This window comes from Malurus melanocephalus, unplaced genomic scaffold, assembly GCF_030028575.1.
Source record: "Malurus melanocephalus ecotype Western Australia unplaced genomic scaffold, MMel_1.1 scaffold_290, whole genome shotgun sequence".
In the NCBI taxonomy this organism is placed as follows: Eukaryota; Metazoa; Chordata; class Aves; order Passeriformes; family Maluridae; genus Malurus; species Malurus melanocephalus.
Genome location: NW_026623522.1, coordinates 594,698 through 617,619, shown reverse-complemented (window position 1 = coordinate 617,619; position 22,922 = coordinate 594,698). Strand labels below are relative to the sequence as shown.

The window sequence follows — 22,922 nt, the reverse complement described above, 5'->3', positions numbered from 1 at the left end:
TTTGTGGGTTTCTATAATCAATTCCTTTACAATGTATAAATGTATAAAAAGGTATAAGAAATAAAACCTTTCCTTTACACAGGTGTCAGAGGATTTAGTGAACAACAATCTAGAGATTTTTTCTCTTTCACAGCTTCTTGAAGGACACTGTAAAAACCTCAAAATTCCACCCCTTTCTAACTTCCCTGCCACCTCTATAAATGCATAAAGTCAGCCTAGGAAGATGAGTAAAACACATGTACCTACCTGGTCCAGGAAACAAGCTAGAAACATTTATTTGCCTATGGTTGCTTTTTTTAAATAATCACATCTATGTCCTTGCAATATTTACCTATTTTAATTTTCCTTTATCCCACTAGCTGGGATGTTATCTGAACATGCTTGTTGACATTTTAACATCTTCTACTGTTGGCCTCCATCCTTCTAACTCTACTTGTTGACCTGTTAACTTCATGGCCCTGCAGAGCTCTGCCATCTTTCCTTTTGCTATCCATGCATTTTTGCTTCACTGAGCCTTGTGAATGGAGACTTTGACAGACTATATTATAATAAATACCCCTTCCCTAATGCTACTGTCCTGCTGACTGCATCTCTAGTCTTCTAGAGTGACTGACCCATAACTCATCCATTTTAYTGACTGAACATCCTACTTGCCACTCACTACTCCGCTGCTTAAAATCACAGCCACCTGCCATTCACCAGACCTTCTGTTCCCATTACCAAAACTGCACTCCTTTTTCTCTTTTCATTTTCCACATTGACTCACACCTCCACTTGCTTGGTAGTCTCATCCCTTTAATCCACACATTCTAATAATTCCTCACCCAAATCCATTTTCCATGTCCACAGTCCTGGATTCACCTAATTCACCTCATTAATCCCCAGCTCTTTGCATGGTACAAGTAAGAAGATCTCTGTTTGGTACTAATATTTTTCCAGCATTATCTGCTGTCCCTATCTCATGTCACAAGTCAAATATGACAGCAGGGAGCTGATAAGTTATTGCATTGTAAGCACCTARCAGAAAAAAGTCCCAAGCCACAATGGAAAACCTTAATCAATAATATACACACCAGAACATTTGCTAAGTGGCTTCAGATCTTTCACAATGAAATTTTATATTAAAACTGTGGTTGAGCAGCCACAGAAGTGTAGTACAGAAAGGATACATATAGCTCTCTCTGTTCATATACAAAATTTTAAAGCAGTAATTTGTACCTGCTCCAGTAGATTTTCAGTAAGAATGATTCAAGGGCTCTCCTTTGTGCTATTTTATGTGCTCATTTGCAAACACAAACCTTCCACTGCGTGTTGTATAAATGAAAAATTACACTTCTTTGGAAAAGGAGATTCTGTACATGAGAATTGAGATTCTATACATAAGCTTCTACACAAAGGTCTTTAGCACAGATGGGCACATTCTAAATATACTTTAGATGGATGATATGTCACGTTAGAACAGACAAGGTTGAAGAGACGTCTGCAGGGACACAGCCCCAGGAAAAAGTAGGGATTAGCTTGTCAATAAAGATGTAAACAGACTGCTCTGAGGCAGCCTCATTTCTGACATTAGAGAATCTTAAATGGTTTGCTGGCRAAGAGCTTGTGCAAAAATTGGGGCAGGCTGTCAGCACCGAAATCTATTCATTCCAGTTTTTCAGTAGTTACTGTCTGTCAGGCCAAGACTCCATAACACTACAGGGTTAAAAAACCCAATTGTACATAAGCACACAACAGTAAATCCAAATGTGAATCATTAGAGAAAGTTATATCTGACATTGTGAAAAGCAGACTTAGCTAAAGATAGACATCATGTTAATATCAACTACATTTATATGAGACTGTATCTTCAAAAAGTAACTGAGCAGAATTTGCATTTATCTCAGCTTCTAGAACTTCTGTAACAAATTTTTATAATGGACTCAACATGTGAAAGCAACCATGTCTTTAAAAACAAACGAACAAACAAACAAACAAACAAACAAAAAGGCAGGCCTTGTTTTTTTGAATAAAAAGAATCTTCACTTTAGGTAATCTGTGAAACATTGTGGAATGAAACCATTTAGAGAAGCATAATAAGCAAAGCAGCTCTATAAGGGAATACTGCTAATCTGGAAGAGTCTGCCAGGGGCTAAATCCCACTGAACAAACWTTGGGGTGTTGATATGGGCAGAAGAGAATTAATGCCATGACATAATACCACCATTCCCTTGCTGTAATTTGGTAAGTGGCCTCTCTATTCACYCAGCCTTCCCAAGTTCTGTTGTACTCTTGGAATACCAGAAGTCATAKTACACACTATTTCACTGCTGAATAACTATGGCTAAACAAAACCAGTATTAGTTAATCCAGTGATAGAGATCACAATCACTAACATGACAGTGCCTCTTCTCTGTCAAGATCCTTCTGCTATCGAGACTACCAACCTACAGAATCACACAATGGTCAGTGTTGTGAGGGACCTTAAATCGTAGAATCATAGAATTTCTTGTCTTTGCCCCAAAGTTTAAAAACAGAACTGGCAAGAGGTATTTTCTTGCTGCATGTCTTATCAGGATGAAAAAATGTATCAGTCCAAATTAAAGACAAACTATTGTTTAATACATTAGTACCAACTTCTGCAATACTTTCAACCTGTCAGTGACACTCATTCCTGCTCAGAACTTACCCTCTTCATATGGACTGTACACTGAGCAAACAGACTATCAGCCTGCCCATGGACATGGCAYTTGRATTTTGTATTTTGTTTCTCTAAAGAAAACTAAAGATCATTTTCAAAGATATACTTTCCAATAATCATGTCTTACCTGTAATATCAGTTGTGAACATAGGTATTCTTCAATGTTTGCTGTTTGATACACCTTTGCCATAACTATTGTTTTTTCCAAAGGCTCTCATGCCTTCTCCAGTCTCTGGCTGTAATCTTACATTCGGTACAGTAAAAATAGAAGACACTGCAAAAAAGAGTGTCAGCTCAGAAACTTTGATTTCCTTTTGCAGTACAAGCAGTTATTTAAAAATAATTATTTAAAATAAATGGCAAATACAATACAGTAAATATATACAGCTTTGACATATACCAGCTATTTCTGCAAGAAAGCACTGTGAAAGTTCTGAATAAAAAGAAGTTGAATGCACAATGATGGAAGTTGTATGATGCAAACATTCTTAGCTGCATGCATCTTAAAAAAAAAACCTGTGTCCAGATTGTGTGTGATTATTTGYCCTCTACACCACTATACAATTAATAACTTCCACTTTCAAATTTTTGCTGATAGAATTTAGAAGTAAATAAGAAGGTAAAACATAGCAAGGTTTTTCAATAATTTGATATCACATATTACATCTTTAGAATCGTGATGTCAGTAGAACTGAACTATCTTTTTTGACTTTCTTTTTTGAATTATTAAARACAACTAGGCTTGCTAAAAATACTCCAACAACTCAGAAAGCTGTTACATGAAGCAATCCCCTTTTGCATGAGCTAGAAAAACCTTGACGACTTCAACATCACACCAGGCAGCTAATTAGTAGACGTGATGATAATAATCATAGGAATCAAATTGCAAATGGTTAAGGATGAGCATGTTGATAATATGAAAACCCATTTTTACTTAGGATGCCTCAATTTGATGGGGAAAAATCAAWGACTTTAATACCGCCTGAAAACAAACCTCAGTATAACAATATCCTCAAGAGAACTGCCACACCATGAYTCCATATGGAAATGCTAGAGAACTAATCAGGGCCCCAAGAATTTTCTTTTTTGCACTAACAACTGGCATAACTGTAAGTTTTTGGAGCTACTTTATCATCTATATGTCTTTAAAAGACCTGGCTGTTGTTTTATGCACAGCCCTTCTCACTGTTTTGACATCTCAACTTGCATTTCTTATTCTGCTGTCCTCAGTAACACACTATGAATGGCAGATATTCTATACAMATAAATGAATATGAGCTATCAAATATAAAATTAAGAACTGGGAGGACTGATTTTTTTTTTTTTTTGAGAGCAAATAACAAGTACACAGATTTAGTAAAAAGGATTAATCCACAGATTACTGCTCAGGTTTGAGATGAATTAAAGCTATGCTGCATCATAAATTGCATTGTGTTCCTAGACAAGGTGCTTTTAGCAGAACAGCACTACTCTTACCTTTTAATGTATTATTTTCAAAAAAGTGGCTACCTGTTAGACAGAACTTATCTGGAAATTTAACTTCCAACCAAATTGAAATTATGCCTTGACTCGAAACTATAGCAAGTAAAAAAATTGAAATTGTGCTTCTCATGTAAACTAACTTTGYGCACATTTTTAAAATAAACCGTATMAAAAAATATATTGAACAGWATTACACAGAATACAAATATATAGTGYTAAAGGTCAAAAGCAGAAAAGGAAGTCAAATGCTTCATTTTTACTTTTTCAATGTAGGCAGAGTCACCATAATTTTGTGAAATACTGTGATTCCAAGGAAACAATTTTCTGATGGAAAATTATTTRACTGATTCTTCCTATTTGCCTTCCCACCCACATATGAGGCTTTCCCTGATTTTTAGTACTAAATCCCCAAATTTGCAATTCAGCATTAGGACCAAATTGGACAAAATATATTCCATGATGAATACTATTCACTATAGAGATTTGGAAAATCACAGTGGTGTCCAAATTAGAAAGCAATAATTTTGTTTGTACATAAAGACTCWATGTGTTTATAACTACACTTAATTAACTATCAACAGTGTTTCTTGATATAAAATATTAGCACAGAGAACTAAATCACAAAAACTGGTAATTTCACTTACACAGTAAACATTTTTCCAGCTCTCCAAAGTATATGAGTTTATTGTTTTGTAAATATGTTTACAAGAATATCCAAGTAATACTAAATAGAAATGATTGTAGTATTTGATACTGGGATTGTCCTTTCTTGCATYTGGATTTATGCTTCATAATGATTATCTACTAGACACAGAAATAGTCTTTCTGTAACTCAAAATTTTACTGGAGGCATTTAGAAGAACCTTGCTTTAAAATATAATGATTTTTCATCTTTATTCTCCCCCCTTCAAAAGGTTTCACTGCTCCTGATGTTTAACGTTATGCAAAGACGTGTTTCTGCCAATGAATATCGCCTTATGGTTATGCTTCTGCAAATAACCTGCTGTGAGCTGATAAAAGGATTAATGCAGCCAAAATTCTTAATCTGTGAAATTACAAATTAAATTCTCATATTAAAAATACCACCCTGAGGTATTTTTTGTGGTTTTAATTCCCCTCTGGTGTTCTGCATACATTGTGCTTGTTAATGACTAGGACAAGACTGTCTCTGTTGGCAGCCTGCTGCAGAGTGATAATGTGTAGGCATTTACTTCACTGATAGAACTGGATTTAACCACTGACTGATAAACTAAGTGGCAAGTGGGTAATAAGCCCATATTAACAGAAAAGTACTCCTGCAGAATTCAGAATTCAAAATCCTGGCTAGACTAAATCACACAGTCAGAAGGATTGAGATGTCACCACTGCAGAGTGATTTTTGTTTTCCATTTAGTGGAAATAGGATAAATGAACTGGCATTCTTGATGTTTCGTTAGYCCTGAAGAAAAGAATCTCTTTGCATCAGTTTCTGCAAAGGCAGACTTCCAATAGCAGCCTTAATTTACACTGAACCTTTAAATTTCCTGCTTATGGAGTACCACAGTCAGCAAACTGAGTGGAGGGTCACCACAGCAGAGGAGGAAACAGGGAATATTTTTGCAGAGCAGGAACATGGTCTGTGACAGTGATGGACAGAAATTATTGGARCTATTGTTTTGATTTTATTGTTCATATTCTAGAAATGGGAGAGTKCTCTTCAGGGCAGAGCTGGGAGTAGGGCACTTGGACAGCCAAGCCACAGAACCAGCTCAAAATGTGACTGCTAYAGGTGTTGAGGATGGAAAAGAGAAACTTTAGGAAGGCAAAAGTTTTCATACTGACACTGCTGTAAAGAATAYTCAGAAAGAGAGAGCTCAGTTTTTAGAAGCAAACTTCTGTATCAGCCATGGTTAAACTCACATTTTCCATTGCTGCATCTCTGAACTTTCAGCCTTGAAGWGCTGGATTTAGATCTTTTGCTAATGGATGCATATTTGAAAGCAGAACAGAACATACAATGCTGTAATGCAAGCATGTGTCTCTTCACCATATTGAGTTAAAGCAAAATGCTGTTATTCCCTTGTGAAACCTCTTTTCTAATAACAGAACCTTCTCTGAATAAAAAAGATTATTCACAATACTATTTTTCCTCAGAATAAATAGTAGTGGGCCTTTAACACTGAAAAACAATAGGCACACATACAATATAAATGATTTAAAATTACTAAAAAGATAATTGACAGCATACACAATGATAGGAACATTTCTGCCAAGTCAATTGGAATGAATTCTGTTTAATAAAAGAAGCAAAAGGATGCAWGTAAATAGTGACAGCATTCTTAGTTAAGAATATCATTTGCTATCCTCTTCGTACACAGTCTAATTCAGCAAATTAACTGATTGTTTACTTTGTGTTTCTCAGACTTCTGAATGTCGAGTCCTTTCTTAAAGGTTACTGTTAAAGCACACAGAGATTCTGTGAATCAAACACAGCTGGATTTTTATCCTGTGTGCTGCAGCTAGTTAAGAAGTACTGTRTGTTATAAAGTGAAAAGCACTAAATATGTAAATTGCATTTTTCCTTTTGCTTTATGACAATTCAGAGAATTCTATTGGCTCCACACATAATCAAATACAAAGATAGCAGGCTGCAGACTGCAGAGCAGAGATAGCAAAAAAAAAATCCATTTTGTCCTGTGTTAAGCTAACTATGTAATTTGAGTCTATGCAATTGCAGTCACGTATTTTGTGTGTGGCTGTGTGTGTGTGTGAAGCTGCCTGCATGTGAGGGTTARCATACACACATGCATCTGTCTGAACCAGAATCTTTGTTTTTAATCGATTTGGAGGTGGTTATACTCACTATCAGTTAACTCCCATAGCCGTGGGGGCAGATCACTGAAGTACTCGTGGCTCAGAGCTGCCTGTGCTGACAATCTGTTCTTTGGGAAACACTGGAGTAGTTTGGAGGCTAGATCTTCTGCGTGCTTCACACAGCTCAGCCTGAAACACAAACAAGAAGGTTTTTCTGAAAAACAGTATWGTTATTCTGTTTATTAATTCCATCTCCAGTCAGCACAGTTGAAACACCAAGCCTTAATAGCCAGGAGYGCAACCAGGAGAGCTGTTCCTCAGGTTAGGGAGTTAATGAATTATTTCTGTATTGACAGCTCAAAATTCATACAAATTTTACAACTGCAGAGCATATAATATACCATATCACATATGCCCTGCCTAGTATGCTAAGGCATCATGAGCAACAGCATCTTGAAAGCAACTGTTTTCATCCTTCCATTTACATTTTATTGAGCATACTGACAGACTGAAAATTTACAGTGCTGGAAACAAATGCATATTACCATCTAAATGCATGAAATCCAAGCTTACAATAACAGCMACATTCACACAACTTTGTGAAGTATCAAATTTTAAAATCCAGTGATGCCTAACATGCAACACATGCATCATGTTTCACAAAGGCATTTGTCTTTCCAGAAGTACTGACTTTTTACTTGTTCATATATTCACATAGCAGGGAGCTGGCTCTTCATTAATTGTTAATGCAATGCAAACAGTAAATTTGAGTAAATTATCTTTTCTAAGCTCCCTACAGAAGTCTGAGAAAATTTACTGTTTTGCTGGGAGCTAAACTCTTGGGAATATTATAAGAAAAYATAATCTAAAAATAATAGACTTGTAGGGGAGAGAGTAAAATGGTAACCAGCAAGATGTGGGCTGGGTTTCGCAACCTATAGCTGCTGCCTAAATTTACAAAGCCACCAAACTGTGAAATGCAGTCAAAAAACACACCCTGAACCTTGTTGACATCCTGTTGCTATTATKACTAGAAATGTTTCAAGTAAATATTCATTTCTTTTCAGCTCAAGCTGACTTTCCAGAAAACAGTTCAAGAAGATGGGTTAAACAGCATTACTCTTTTATCAGGCTGACATGGCATAATTTATATGAATCAGTATAGGCAAAGATGTAGTTTGTAGTCTCTCCAACAAACTACAGACAACACTAAAACCACAAAATTTAAAAGAATGGTTACTACAGTGAGAACTTCAAGTTATAAATGTCATAGACACAACTTTTTGTTCATGTTCATACTATAGCCAGTGTGAAAAATTAAAAAAAAAAATATAAGTCAAAAGGATCTCTACTGGCATACGTATGATATGCTGATATTTGCAATCACTCAAAAAATATCCCACTGGCTGTCTTTTTAATTTCTAGCAACTGTGCACTAGATAGAAATTTGAATACTGTGCCTATCTATCTCTTCTTGAGAACTGGCAGTATATGTGTCCAGAAATTATCCAGGGATGAATTGYTTAGGAATGCTGAGTACTTTAAGACATTATAGCTCATCAGGTATAATATTATTGAATTCTCAGGATTAGATTTCAGAATTGCTATTTCAGGTTAAATAGATGCTGAATTCCAGTGTTTCTGATGTTTCTGTTTCCATTTTCTGTTTGTGAGAAAAAAAAAAAAAACCCACATCTTGAATGAAAGAGTCATTGCTAATAAATAATATTATTAATTAGGATACAGACTATTTAAACCACCAGATTAATGAAAATGTTAATTAAACAATTTAACAGAAATTACAGATTATTTCATTACAGAACACTGAAAAATACCAAGGCAAAAGGTTATTATTAACAAAGAAAAGGAAAAGAAGGAGCAAATATTCAAGAAGAATTGATATTAATTCTTCTACACATCCAAAATTTCCATGGAATGATGATTATRTTGAATCTGTGAGGCCTGTCTTGAGCCCTAATCACCCCTGCACCAATTAATYGTTCAGAGGTTCTGTCAAACCATTCTGCCAGTGTAATTTTTCCCCACAGAAATAGCTGCAAGCTTGTCAGGAACTATAGTAAACTTGCTCTGTTTTGAATGTGAACTACWGTTAATTCAGAAAAAGGCAGTCACTTAAGTAAGTAGTGAAATATTACTCTCCAATATAAGAATTCCACCATTCCTTAGCTGATCCATATGCACAGTGAAGATGCTAATTAAGTAAGGCAAAGCAAAGCAAAAGAAAAYAACATTCAAACATTAAGAAATTCTGAATTGCAGGTGAAATTATGGAAGAAACCTGCAGTTCCTTGAAGAGAGTAATGCTGACATTTTCATTAATGGTCCCCAGTGTACCTGGCATACTGCTAAGATTGTTTTGCAAGAAATTCAGAATAGCTAATACAATTGAAAGTGTTTTGAATAGGAACAGTTTAGAAAGCCAAAGTCACCTTCCCAGTTCAGATACAGAAAAGATACATGTTTACTGAAATCAGCGGAGAAACCAAAGATAAACATCAAATAAGCARCAGATTACACATTAATACAATCTAAATCCAACAAAAATATCTAGGGCCGCAGCATAATCACATCAACTAATTGAATAATTATGAATAAATCAGTCTTAATTAGAACTGCTTTTATAATTAATAAATAGAAGACTAAATTCATTGCACAGTCTGCAAAAATAGTTCAATCTGCTATAATGATGCGATCTATCTGCCCTGATCACACTACATGTGGTGCTGGGGGTGTGAGGTTGGTATTAGTTTTTTGTCAATGCTTTCAAGATTCCAGTAGCCACATTATTAGTATTGTRTTTCCAAGCATTTATAGATTTTAATCTCTGAAGGGACCATAATGATTGTCTCCTCTTGTGCAATACAGGCCGAAGAAGATCATCCAAGTAACTCATGTATCAAACTACCGCTTTCACCTAGCTCAGCTGTATCTTTAAAGTTCCACATCAAAATTCTAATTTTGTTAATGCAGCTTTGCACAGCAATGAAAATRTTCTTCAAAACTCATATCTTCTTCAAGGGTCGCTTCTGGAAATCTGTGGACACTCCAAAAAGCAATGCATGCGAGCTCCTAAGGTTGTCAGTATTAAAAAACTGATGCCTTAGTGGAATGCATGACAAATTTTGCTGCTTTGTTTAAAGACAAGCTATTTTTTTTTCCTTATGAAAAAACTATGTTATGATCATGTACTAAAATTACATCAGAATTGTTTGGAAAACYCCATTTACTGCATAACCTCAGTGGTCTGGAACAAGCATCAGAATGATTGTTTTTGTTTCTTTCCTTTTTTTTTGCCAATAGTCCCTTTAAAAGATCCTCCGTAAAACATTAAAATTTGTCTGATTTAACTTTGAAACTTGATTCCTCGATAGAGACAAAGGCTAAATTTTCTGATGGGGTTCAGTAGTTAAATACCTAATACAGAAGTTAACAAAAAGAACCGAAGGAAAGAAAAAAGATTTCATTTTCAAATACACCTCTTTCAGTACGAGACAGGGTGGAATTTCATACAATATGGCTTTGTGTCTAAAACATAATAGCATGTTTTGTCTCACAGCAGTTGGGCCATATAGGAACTTGGCATGCATGATATGGCAAGTCTCAATATTCACGCTTCACTTACTGTCACACTAATCACTGAGGAACAGTGTCCAGCCATGACAGCACACATACTTTCAGAAAATGCAGTGTACTGCAGAATACAGAGAAACCTTTGGCAATGAGCATTAAATAACATGTAGATGTTTTGAGGAACACTGAGAAAATTTTTACACACCTCCTCTAATGACATTTGTGAAACATGTTAATTTTCTGTTTAATCCCAAATGCTATACACAGCCTTAGCTCAAGAAAAACAAACACCGTATGAACCTGTCTSACTTGAAATATATATGAATCTGACTAGACTTGAGCAGTTGTAAATCTCATTGGATTACAAGAATTTGATTTAATTTCAGAAAACAGGCTTAAATGTCTCTCTACTGCAGAGGAAGGTCAGTATTTGGTCAAGCAGAACATGACTAAGATCACTGAAGTTTGGTTTAAGCTCYGGAGAAAAAAAAGTTTGGGGCATGTGCAGTGAACTTCTGAACTTGGGGTGATTTGCTTTTAAATGCAATGAAGAAGGGAGTTCAAATTCACATTAATAATTAAGACAAATGGGTATTAAAACAAATGGAAATAAAATGCTGTCTATATGCTCCTAGCAGCATGAGGTAAATACTTCCCAAAGYAAAAATCGTTTACTGTGCACATTTTCCATGTGAAGATATGATTCTGGCAGAATATCATTAATTCATTTCTCGACTGGCATTTATAGCATGGCCTAAAGGAGTGAGGCACCTAATTCCCTTYGGAAATCTCAGCTGTTTCTTTATTCTAAGCAATCTCCTGCAACCTGAAGTGCTGAAAGACAAAAACACGGTTAACCTGAACAGTCACCCCATTTAGCAGAGTTTAAAGTTTAATAATATGAAGAGAACTAACAAATTGGTGTAAACCAGGCAGGCCATATGGCAACCCTTGCAGCTCATTTCACAGGGGATGCTCTGATCCCCTCGACAGCACGGCTCCTTTATGGTCCCTGCGGTCCCTCACCTACCAACACACTGCCACAATGGCTGCATTCCCCATTTCCACCCAACTCTGCTTGAGGACAGCGCTCCTTCGCCCTTGTCCCTGGCTTTAGCCTTTCCAAGGTCTAAACAAAACTGTTCAACACTGTATTTTGTAGGCAATGCTTCCTTTGCAAGTTCATTGTGTCCTAACCACCGATACAGACGTGCCCTCGTGTGCCTTGGCAGTTTACAGCTCTGAACACACAYGTGACCCTAGAAGCAGCAGCAATGCAAAACACCGATCAGAGCAGGGCCTGCGTAAAGCAGCATTTCCATTTTACAAACTCCACCAGCCGTTTCTGTTGTTACCGCCATGCCGAGAGCTCCTACCGTCTTCAAAGCCSCGACGTGCCAGCTCCAGCGTGCGGGAACCGCTTCCCCAACGCGCCCGGTGCGCCTCTGCAGAGCTTTTGTAGRGTTTATTTAGCCATCAAGGAACCACCACAACAAGCGAGAGCAAGTTTTGATGCAAGGCTTTTAGCTTTTGATACAGATGAAGGCGTGAAGCGGCACCTCAAGACGAGAATCTAACAGAGCAAAGATGTTACCATTTTTTCAGTGTTTTACACTGAAAGGGGAGYGAGGACTAAAACTGATGAACAAAGAGAGACAAAACCATTTGAAGGCTCACTGAAGYAGTGTTTTACTTGTTGCTGATCAATGACAAAATACAGAATTTTCTCTACAGCACRATRTAGAGGTACTTCAAGCCACACTATRCAGAAAATAATAGAATCAAACAGAGCCACTGTGATATGTCACTGTTGGGATTGTCCCCACACCTGCATGGGGCTGCCAACAGCAGTCCTGGGTTGTGCACATTCCTTAGAAAAGGTGTGTCTCCAAACACCTGATGCCTCTCTTGCTCTTCCCAAACTGAGGTGCTGGCAACAGTTTAGAGTGAGAAACACTGAGCTCTCTACACATGCAGGTGGGAAAATCCAATCTCCAGGCTCCGTAGGCCATCRGTTTAATTGCACTCTTCCAGCTCAGCACCTGACTAGAAACAAGATTGCCACATTAGCACAGCATCCTGTTCCTGGATGAGCTGGGCTGGGACAAAGCCTGCACTGCTCCCAGTGCCTGTCCTTGCTCTGTGCTCCTGCACAACACTGCACTCCCCAGTGTTCAGACCATCATGATTTCCATGGTGGGGTATGAAAGCATCTCTTTGGAAATTAAAAAAAAAATAATAATTTGACCTGCCTTAATTATATTATGATATTACAGCATTAGCAGTCTTATCTACCAAAGTACTAAAAGGTGGTCAAAGTATTTATTATTGYAATAAAAGCCATGACAACCATTGGTAAGTATTCACTGATACAGACCAGAGAAAAATAAAAGCATCGGTGTTCGACTCCTTGGCATTGCTGTTGCTGTCGATGTAGCAGAGGTCGGAGCCCCATTTGCAAAGCTGGAGGTGAATTCATTCAGTGCAWTCCAGGAAGGTAATAATATCCCTAATTCTATGACAGTTGCACAGATGTCATGACCTGGAAAGCAGCCAAGATGAACAGCATTTCATGACAAAAAAGGTGAACATAACAAATGAAGGTTCTAACCATATAGACAGCTAGGTTTTCTATTTTAATTAACATAGGTTTGGCCCTAGGCATGTAATGGCTATACYTGGTAAATTTTTAAAAGAATCTACAGACACAGTAGGTAAACCAAAATTACAGTTGCAGCTCCTGAACTTCTCAGAACAGAGAATTAAGTTCTTAAACTGCTCATGAGTCACATTAGGCTTCAGACACTCAATTTGGTCACACCTAAGYTAGACAATGCAGTAATCCAACCTCTCAAAGCAATTCACATTTGACAATAGCTATTATGCTCAATTACAACTTGATCATTTATATGTGTCATYACTGACTGCAACTCAAGACAAAACCTTAGATATGAGTCTATTTCTCCCTGACTACAACAGATTTGATGTGTTTTAGTGTCTGTGTCAGTTGTATTACCGTATTTCTTCAACACAATGCTGCTTGTGATCTCTAGCTCGGAATCTCTGCTTCATAGAGGAAGCAGAACATTAACACCATTACAGAACACACCACTTTTAAAAACTGAACTTTGGTTGATTTGATGTTTAAAGGCTATGCTTAAARAGAATCAATCAATATACAACAGACCTAAAAGTATTCTGAGGTACTTTTAGTATCCTGACATGCAGCTGAGCCAGCTCTCGCTCTGATGCCTCAGAATGAAAATGCTGAGCTATGAAACCTTGCAAAGAACCCCAGCACCAACTACTGAGAGCATTGGGCAGGAAGATTGTCAATACCCTTCATTGACAACATTCCAGATAGTTTTTCCTRCTTGTTCCTTACAATCCTGACACAGAGTAATGTTTACATTTGATGCTGGGCATCTTTTTTGCCAGGATAACATGTGCTGGAGCATCAAATGAAGCACRAAGATGGAGTCTACATGGTAGACACTGAAGTGAAGAAAAGCTTATTTAAACAGCAAACATACAATATGTGTCCAGTGATAACATACCCTAAGCTATTGAGAATGTGGTTTTCTGTGATATGATCATGTAACTTTCTCAATTCCTAGGAATTCTATGATATTCCAGGCAACATGACTGCCGGGTACAGTGTTTTGCTACTGTTTAAAATCAGATCTAACTCATTTAACTGAAAGAWTACTACCTTAAGTAATTCACGTGATTTCACTCAGTTTTCAGCAGTTTCTCTTAGATACAGGTGTTTCCCAGAAAAAGCATTTCCTAAGAAATATTAATTAGAACACGCCTTACCATTTTGTCCCAGAAAGAACTTAGCAATTACTTCTTCTTGATTTTACATGYCACCAGTAATCAACTCTTTTAATTCTTTTGGAATCCCAATTAGCCCAGTATTAAAGATACTAATTATGGAAGACATAGTGCATTACTTACACCATGACAGRCCACTACTGAATATGCCAGATTTACAGTTTACTGGAAGATCTTTGTTTCCTGTTAGTGCAATTAATGAAGTAAAACAAGGCAGTGGTGACATCTACTCAGAAGCTTCTGATTATTTTGAAATCTTTAGGGGTGTGGATCTTCTGATCAAGGTGAATGTTTTTTAAGGGCTGTCTTTGTGCACCTCAGCAAGTTGAACAGAATAACCTTGGAAAACAGACAGAGCTAAAAATAATTACTAACACCCCAAAAAAAAACACTTTATGAGCTATTATTTCACCAGAAAATGGAGAAAATATAACTTTAATCCTGAACAAAATTCTTCAAGGTTTATGTTCTCTATAAACCTTTCACTGAGAACTGAAAATATAAGTTAGTAATGCAATAAATGCCCTAACAAATATATCAGATTTTTCACTTAATGCTTTTTACAGGCTTAAACCAAACTGAAAGAAAATCACCTTTTACAGTCTGACTCTTAAAGGAAGAATGCCTTTCTGTTATGCTTTTTAAAATAAGGCATGGTGAATTTATATCAACTTCAGTGAATCTTGGGGCATGATAAAAGGAAGAAAATAGAGCAGTGGAGTTAGRATTCCATAGTGTTTTTTTCTTCATATATTTATTTCCTCACTGKCTGGACATAAGCAAAAAGAGGGAATACCCCCCACCCCCAACATAAAAATTGCTGAAATAAACCTTTGGCGCACAATGGAGTCAAAACTCTGTGCTTTTCCTCATTTACCCTCCACAACCTGAATTGCTTCTCTCCAAACAAATCCATGCAAAAGATATTCTGAAGAAAAGGAAAAAAACGAAACTCTGAATTTCAAATTTGTCAAGTGGGTGCACCCATTAGGGAAGCAAACAAAGCCTTCCTTATTTTTCCTTATCCAACTGTCTTTCTGGACCTATTGCCTTTAGAAAACAAAACAAAGACAGAACTAAGTGCTAGTAAGTAAACATTAATACTGCTCTATGAAACTTTATCCTCTGGTCTGATATTTTATCACCTTGGGTTTGAGAACTTCTAATTTTGTTCTAATGTAAATAAGAACCGGTCTGTTTGCTCAGCCCTTCAACAAKAATTGCTACAAGGTTGCAGCATGCAGGCAGTGCCCCCAGAAGGGTGACCTTGCTTTAGTCAGTAAAGCAAAGATCATTTATCACAGTTAACCTACAAATCTGTCTGGCCGAGGCTCAGATCCATCAACTGCTTGGAAGCAGCTCCTTGTCCTGTCCTCCCACTGCTGCCTAAAACATCACATGGGTCTGATCTCTACTATTACAGTACACCTCTCAGCTAATAAAATATATTTTTGCGGATATGAAACTAACAGGAATACTTTGTATTTATTTATACAGCTCATTAAAGGCAGATAGAGATTTGGAGGCAGCGAGAACGCCCCAAGCCTGGAAGGCTCAGGAAGACAGACCCCGCATATGCATGTATTTAACTTTATGCAGATTAGGTGCCTGGCTGAACCCAAGGAGACGGAGCAATTATGTAAAAGCAGGCATCCTGGTCTTTTTGCAACTACGCTAAGCTAAGACACAACAGGGAAATGATGTAGGCCTGGTAAACAGTGAGAGGAGGAGACTGAGATGGTGATGAGAGCACATGGGCAATGTACTCAAGCTCTGCAGTTACAAATACTTTATTATTCGTTGTTATGTCTGTATTTAGACAGGCTTTCCTCACACAGAGCTGGCTGCAGCTCCCTGACCCTCGGGATATTTCATGGGAGCACAGGCAAGGACACCAAATTCACTGTGGGGCAGAAAGCACCATCCCTTCGCCACATCCACTCTCCCGATTCAGCACGCCACTTTGTCTTTACATCAATGGAGACAGAAACTTTCTAAAGCGAACATTAGGTGCTCTTTGAGCAAGGACAGAACCAGGCAGACTGAAAATCCAGCCCTGATGTCAGTGGCAGTAATACTTGTTGAGAGACAAATATGCTTGTGTTAGTGCATGAATTCGACTTTGAACTTGAACAGAGGAAAAACCCAGATTTCTTAGGCAAGGACCACCATGGAAGGAAAAAAACAGCAATCTCTCCAGTATGTAATTTGGAGAAAATGTAACATTATTTTGCACTGATTTTTTTTTTTTTTTAATGAAATGTTACATATCCACACAAATACCTGTATTGAAGTGTCCTATACCTATACCAACATACCTGTATTGAAGTGTCCTTTTATGAAGTTGCTGGAATTTAACACAAGAGTTCATGCCATTTTATCTATTAACATCTTGAAGGTGAATCACCAAGTCATGAACTCCATCTCTTAACTATCATTTATTGAAATACGTGGATTTTAAGTGCCTGTGCTTGCACATGGGTGAGGATGCACGGCTATCTGACACTCAGAAATTGGCTTGCAGTAGGGAAGAACTCAACCCTGAACTATTTTTCAAATCCTATCCTGTCAAAGTATCATGAAAGAGAGACAGCTAAGCAGGGAGTTMCTGCTATTTAGGCATAAATCAGCATAGGTGATTTAAGAACTAAAATCAAAATCGTTATCTATAATAGCGACCACCAAAGGCCAGATTTCCCAAAGAGTCAGCTATCACTAAAAATTGACTGCCAGCAGAGCTGAGGCCACTTCTAATAACACAAAAAAGCTGGTGGATTTTCAAAAGATCTTGCACACATGGAATTGTGGAATCCATGGATCTCTGGTCATGTGCGCTGTCGTAGAACTGGATGGGCAGGTAAATAAACATCTGCATCTCATTTTAGGGTTCTAAATKAACACCAAGCTTTTGCAAAAATGGATATTTGAGTCCTAGCAGATTCCAAACTGAAAACAAGAAGYCTGGAGTCAAGGACCCCAAACAACTGATAATTTCACTGTCTGGGCATAAGCCCACCTGATTCCCAGAAAGGRAAGCAGCAGTTTTGAGTCTGCCTGAACTATCCATCAGACAAGAGAAGCTTAAATATGAGAAAGGAATCACTAATGTAAAAACAGGGAATAGGAACTTCGTGAAAAAAGAAAGAAGCAAAATTATGGAGGATTTGGAAAAGGATAAGAAGGGCCTCAAAAATGATGGAGTGAAACAGCCAGTGTTGGGATGAGAATTAAATTATACACAAAAAATATAAATTGAATTTTCTGGTTGCTTTTTATATGATTTGAAGGAGGATGTTGATCGGGAGAGCACATAAGAAATATTATGATAATCAAGATAAGAGTGACAAAGTTGTTTGGAGAAGACAAAAAGGAACCTTGGAAAAACTGGAAGGAAAAAAAGTGAGATGTATACATCTTTATAGATGCACAGGATATATATATATATATATATATATATATATATATATATATATATATTTTTTTTTTCCCTAAGACTTCAGGGCTAAGTGACAAAGCATTCTAACAGTACAGTGAGAGTGGGAAACGTCACCTGAATACGCTCAGGCATGCACAGGGAATAGTAGGAATTTCTCTATTGAAGTATTATTGCTGAATTGAGCAGGGCTAGTGAAAGAACCTGACTGAGTGTCCAGAGTGCCCCTGGAYGATTTGGCCCATGTCCAGTAGCATGCCCCAAACTCACTCCTGGACACAGTCCAGGGAACAGCTCCTACCAGAGACCATTCCCAAAAGGCAGCAGGTTCCTACAATCGTGGTTCACCACATATTACACCAGGAAACACCATTCCTATGCTCTGCAACATCTGTCTTGCTTTATTCTGGAAATTTCTATTTAAACACCTAATGCTGAACAACCCCAAAATAATAACTGCACCTGCAGCTGCGTTGGGACCACAGAAAGCCCACAGGAGATGCACACCCAAGTGTTACTCAGCACAGCTGCAGCCAAGGTTTGCCACATGGCCTCGGGGCCAGGGGACGGTCCCTGGCTCTGCTTTAGTCTGCAGCACAGACAGAGGCTGTAGCTGACAGAAAAATGACATTCACCAAACACTTCCTGTCAACATCTCAGGAAAATTCATGCCCTCATTGTTGCCGAATAAAGCTTGACTCAAGGGCACTGTAAGGATCAAATATGAAAGAAATAAAAGGAATGTAACAGTATTCTGCAAAAGTCATAATGCTGTAGGAAGGCCAGTAATGATCCAGAGCATGATATTTTTATGTCAGGGTGGTGAAAACAGTTTGAGGCACACTAACAGTATACAGTAATAAACAGAATTTTAAAACTGCTATAAAATCTAAGGCAATGCAAAGTGATGGTCCATTCTTAACATGCAATGATGGCAGAGAGAAAAGCATACATTTAACCTACTTTTACAAGATTTCCTTGGGTTTTGCMATTTTGGATCCAAACAATATCAATTTTTTTAAACTACCCTGTATTCCCAAACAATAGGAACAAAAACCCAAACAATACATTTATGAGAATGTGACAGAAGTAAAAATTTAATTTTGTTCAATTAAATTCTTTGCAGTAGGCTTCTGAGTTTAGAAATACAACATSAAAAATTAGGTCTTTTATTCATTTGTATTTTCAGCCTCCTATTGCAGTGGTGARCATAAAACAAACACAGCTGGCATCTTTATTATTTTAGTCACTGAAGGATTTAGCTGGACAAACATCACAAAGATGGTGGCTGTTTTCATTGAATTTATGATCAAATATGTTCCAGCATAAGATCAACTCTGTTACATCAATTATTACGAGATGTGAATAATTTAATAGAAAGTTGTCTATTTGTAAATCAGATCTTACAGATAGAAATTCAGCTGAGGTAGCAGCCAGTGGATATATGCTGTATTAMAGAATTTAAAAGGATGCAGACTTTTTGTGAATCACATTTAGTGATAAACATGGTCATTTACATTTTGCTATCCAGTGAGCTGCTAATTCAGGCAAAGATTAAAAAAAWTTATTTTAAACTTTAATTAAATTTATCTTTATCAGAAGAAAACTGAGCTGGTTTACTGATGCTTTTCAAAATTACAGAATATATTTCCTATAAAGGTTTAATTAAAAGTAATAGACAAACTACCATCATCATCATATTTTTTGGGTTTTTTCCATAGATTTTCACCAGAGTCTGTTGTTCAGCCTAATGCCAGGAGAGTTATAATAATTTTAACGCAGAATGTGTGCCTTAGGATATGGGATTGACTCAATGCCTGAAAGAAAAAGGTCAGTTCCCTTTGGAACCACTTGCCTCTTTGCCCTCCAGCAATGACAGGTGCAGCAGCCCTGTGCTGAGGCTCGTTATTCACAGTGTGCTGCTGCAAAAACATAATCCAACCTCTCTGTTTTAATGCATCAGCAGGGTGAGACTCTCCCATCTTCCCATTTTGACATGGGTCAAGCAGACACTGAACACATATATACATGATGACCTGCTTGCAGCCAGCATCTTGCACAAATTCTCAAACAATAGCTTGAAACTTTCTAAACTAGGTCATTTTAAGAAACCACTAAATTTAAGTATTAAACTGTTTAGCTGGCAAATAACTTAAAAGTTATGAAAAAATCACTGTTTTCACCAGTGATACATATAATGATATGTGTTTCTGCATCACTAATTTAAAAAAAAAAAAAAGAAAACCTGCATGAAAAAGCAAAAATTCTCATTTCTCTCTACTATTTGGCAGGCAAAACAGCAGAAATCTGAAGGCAGATATGAAGTAGCACAACCAAGAATGCRGGAAAGGAAGTGATTAAGATTTTCTTGAATGAATTTTGAGAGACAGTCACAGGAGATGCTCATGAATGGCAATACCTGAATAGCTGTCATCTTGCCACAGAAAAGGCAGTGGTCAAAATTACRCTGAAAGCCCCACATGAGATCCTCATAAAATACAGTAAAATAAGTATTTGCCTAAGGCAAAGACAGTTTATGATGTTTCTGCCACTGTGGAAATCTTAACTATTGTCATAAGTCTCTGRCTGGCAGAGACAAACAGTATGAGTTTTGAGACTGGCTTAAACCATCTGCAGTGGTGACAAAACCCAGGAACATGATTCATATTTTTATATTTGTTGCCTGTTTGCACCACCTCTCAAAATTATCTACGTTTCTGAGATGAGAAGTGAAAGGAACTGCTCAGTTAAAGAAAAATTATCTGTAATACAGAACAAACAGCACAGGATAATWTCAAGCCACACAAGCCAAGAGCAGTTGCTTAGCACTAAGCATTTTTGAATGCCAACCCAGCTCTCAAGTTGCCTATCATTTTCACTGCTCTTTTGGAAAAATCTTGCCTTTAATGGCTACATGCAAGTAATGAGAGAGCCAGCAGTAAGGTCTACTTCACTTATATTACTGCCTTCACAGTATGTCTTCAATTCCTTAGACAAATATTTTTAAAACATATCCCAGAGACTCAATTTTGTCAGCAGTGTCATTATCTGGAGAAGAGAGATTTCAGCAGGTAAACCAACAGTACAGAACTCAAGCAAGAGGGTAAAATTCAGAATGTGAGGMTATAATGATGCCTGGTGCCTCTGATCAGAAAATATAAGACTTCAAACCAAGAAATGAACACAGACATGATGGCAACATATGAGTAACAGACTACCACAAACATAATTCTGAGAAATTAATAAAACATTGGCATGTAGAAATGCATAAGGAGAAAGAACAACTGGAAACATCTGAAGAGTTGATCAGAAAGCACTCAAAAATGTTAATGAAGAACATATATTGAAAAAAAAAAATCATACCTGGAAACACCAAATAAACATGTCTATCTGATATACGTCTCAATATCCTAAGGAATTCTTAAGGAATTAGTGAGGATAGAAACCAAACATAAGGCACCTTTTCAAAGTCTTTCCAGGAATTCCACACAAGAATAGTTTGTTCTCCTTCATCATTTCTCTTCCTGGGCTTATTACTGTAGGTAAGTTACTGTAACATTATTTAATTTTGCTCTGCAGTCTACAGTACTGTACTAGACTTAATATATATATAGATAAATGCCCTTTCTTTCTGGTTTTCAAATAAGAGAATCTTGGCAAATATTTGTTGGACATTGCTACACAACATAGAAGGAAAATACAGACAACAAAAACAAAAGACAATGTGGATGAAAATTGGATTTCAGAAGAAATAAGACAAAATGGCAACCAAAAGAAGTGACTAATGAATAAGACATCAGATCAATTATTTCTAAAAGTGAACTTAATCATTGGTGGAACAAAGCAACAAAAGATAACATTTGATGCAATTTCTATTTAAAAAATCTTGTTCTGTGAACAAACTCCAAAGAGCTTGGATGTGATGCAGTATCTCATAGGCTGAAAGCTGGCTGACAGACCATAAGCAAAGGGTAATGATGAGTGGCAATGTACTGAGTTGGAAGGGAAGTGTCCAGCTGTGTGCCAGAGGGATTAGCGTTAGTCACAGTTTTATTTAACATCTTTATTAATGACCTGGGCTAAGGGATATCCTGCATACTGAATCAACTCTTAGATGACACTAAATGCTGAAATCACCACAAGACAAMGACATGARTACAAAGAAACTAACAGAAGTGAGMTATGTGGGMAGAAAATCTAAAAACAAGGTAGAGCATAAAAAACTACGAACAACTTTTTCCATGGAAAAATAACCCCTAATGAAGATAGGTCCAGAGTTCATAATGCCAACAAACTCTAGCCCAGGGCTAGATACTGAATTAAATGTCGCAAAAAACAGCAAAGAACATCCATTTACATTGGGGCTGTATTTTCACTGCTGTCATGGACGGGAAAGGTACAGGGCAGTAAAAATGTAATTTTAGTAATGAGGCAACATAAAGTTATTAGTACTCTGAAACAAAAATAACAAAAGCTTTTGTGGCCCAGTTTAGGAAGCTTATTATTATTTTTAACCAGCAAAAGAAGATGTAACACAATACCTAAAGCTTAGCAACACAAAAGAGGGGGAATTTAGAATAAAGCAAAAATAAATCGACTGTCAGTATAAGCATTGTATCAATGAGGTCTGTTAGAAGAGTCTTCCCCCTAAATTTTAAAAGGTATAACATTATAGCACTTTGTGGTTGCTCCAGTTTGAAAGAAAGATTGGAATAGAAATCAGAAAGGATTTTTTCATCTTGGCGAGAGGATAAATGGAGAAACTGCAGAGATCTTTCYCAGCGCTCGGCTTCAATGAGCATCCGCTAATTCCGAGCCGCGGAGCCGACAATCCCCGCAGCGCCCTGGGCTCAGCGCCGCCGCCTGCAGCGGTGCTCTGCGCACCGAAAGCAGCGCTAAGTGGGCACAAAAAAAGGCGCCTCAGTGCAAAGGAGCAGCTTCCACCAGCTTGAAATTAATTTAACAAACCCCACGGAGCAGCGGGATAAACAAAAGGCGCTGGCGGGGCCGCGCTGGCGGGCGGCTCCGAGCGCCCCCTGGCGTGGAAAGCGCGGAACTGCGGCGGGAGCGCCCGGCKGCGCGCAGGGACGGGCGGGGCGCGGAACG

At 37.5% G+C, this 22,922-nt stretch overlaps 1 protein-coding gene across 2 annotated transcripts in view; it reads right to left on the bottom strand.

Annotated features, from left to right (window-relative positions):
- The window catches only part of CDK14 (cyclin dependent kinase 14), a 310,018-nt gene that overhangs the window by 61,363 nt on the left and 225,733 nt on the right, over positions 1-22,922 (bottom strand). The window contains exons 13-14 of one of the 2 annotated variants that reach the window (XM_057376776.1): positions 7,005-7,144; positions 2,808-2,954 (exon numbers count right to left, since the gene is read on the bottom strand). In XM_057376776.1, the coding sequence (XP_057232759.1) occupies positions 2,839-2,954; positions 7,005-7,144 (256 nt within the window). In that variant the 3' untranslated portion in view covers positions 2,808-2,838. Of the gene's footprint in view, positions 1-2,806; positions 2,955-7,004; positions 7,145-22,922 lie in introns of those variants that run through there. The other variant, XM_057376777.1, reaches the window with a different exon arrangement.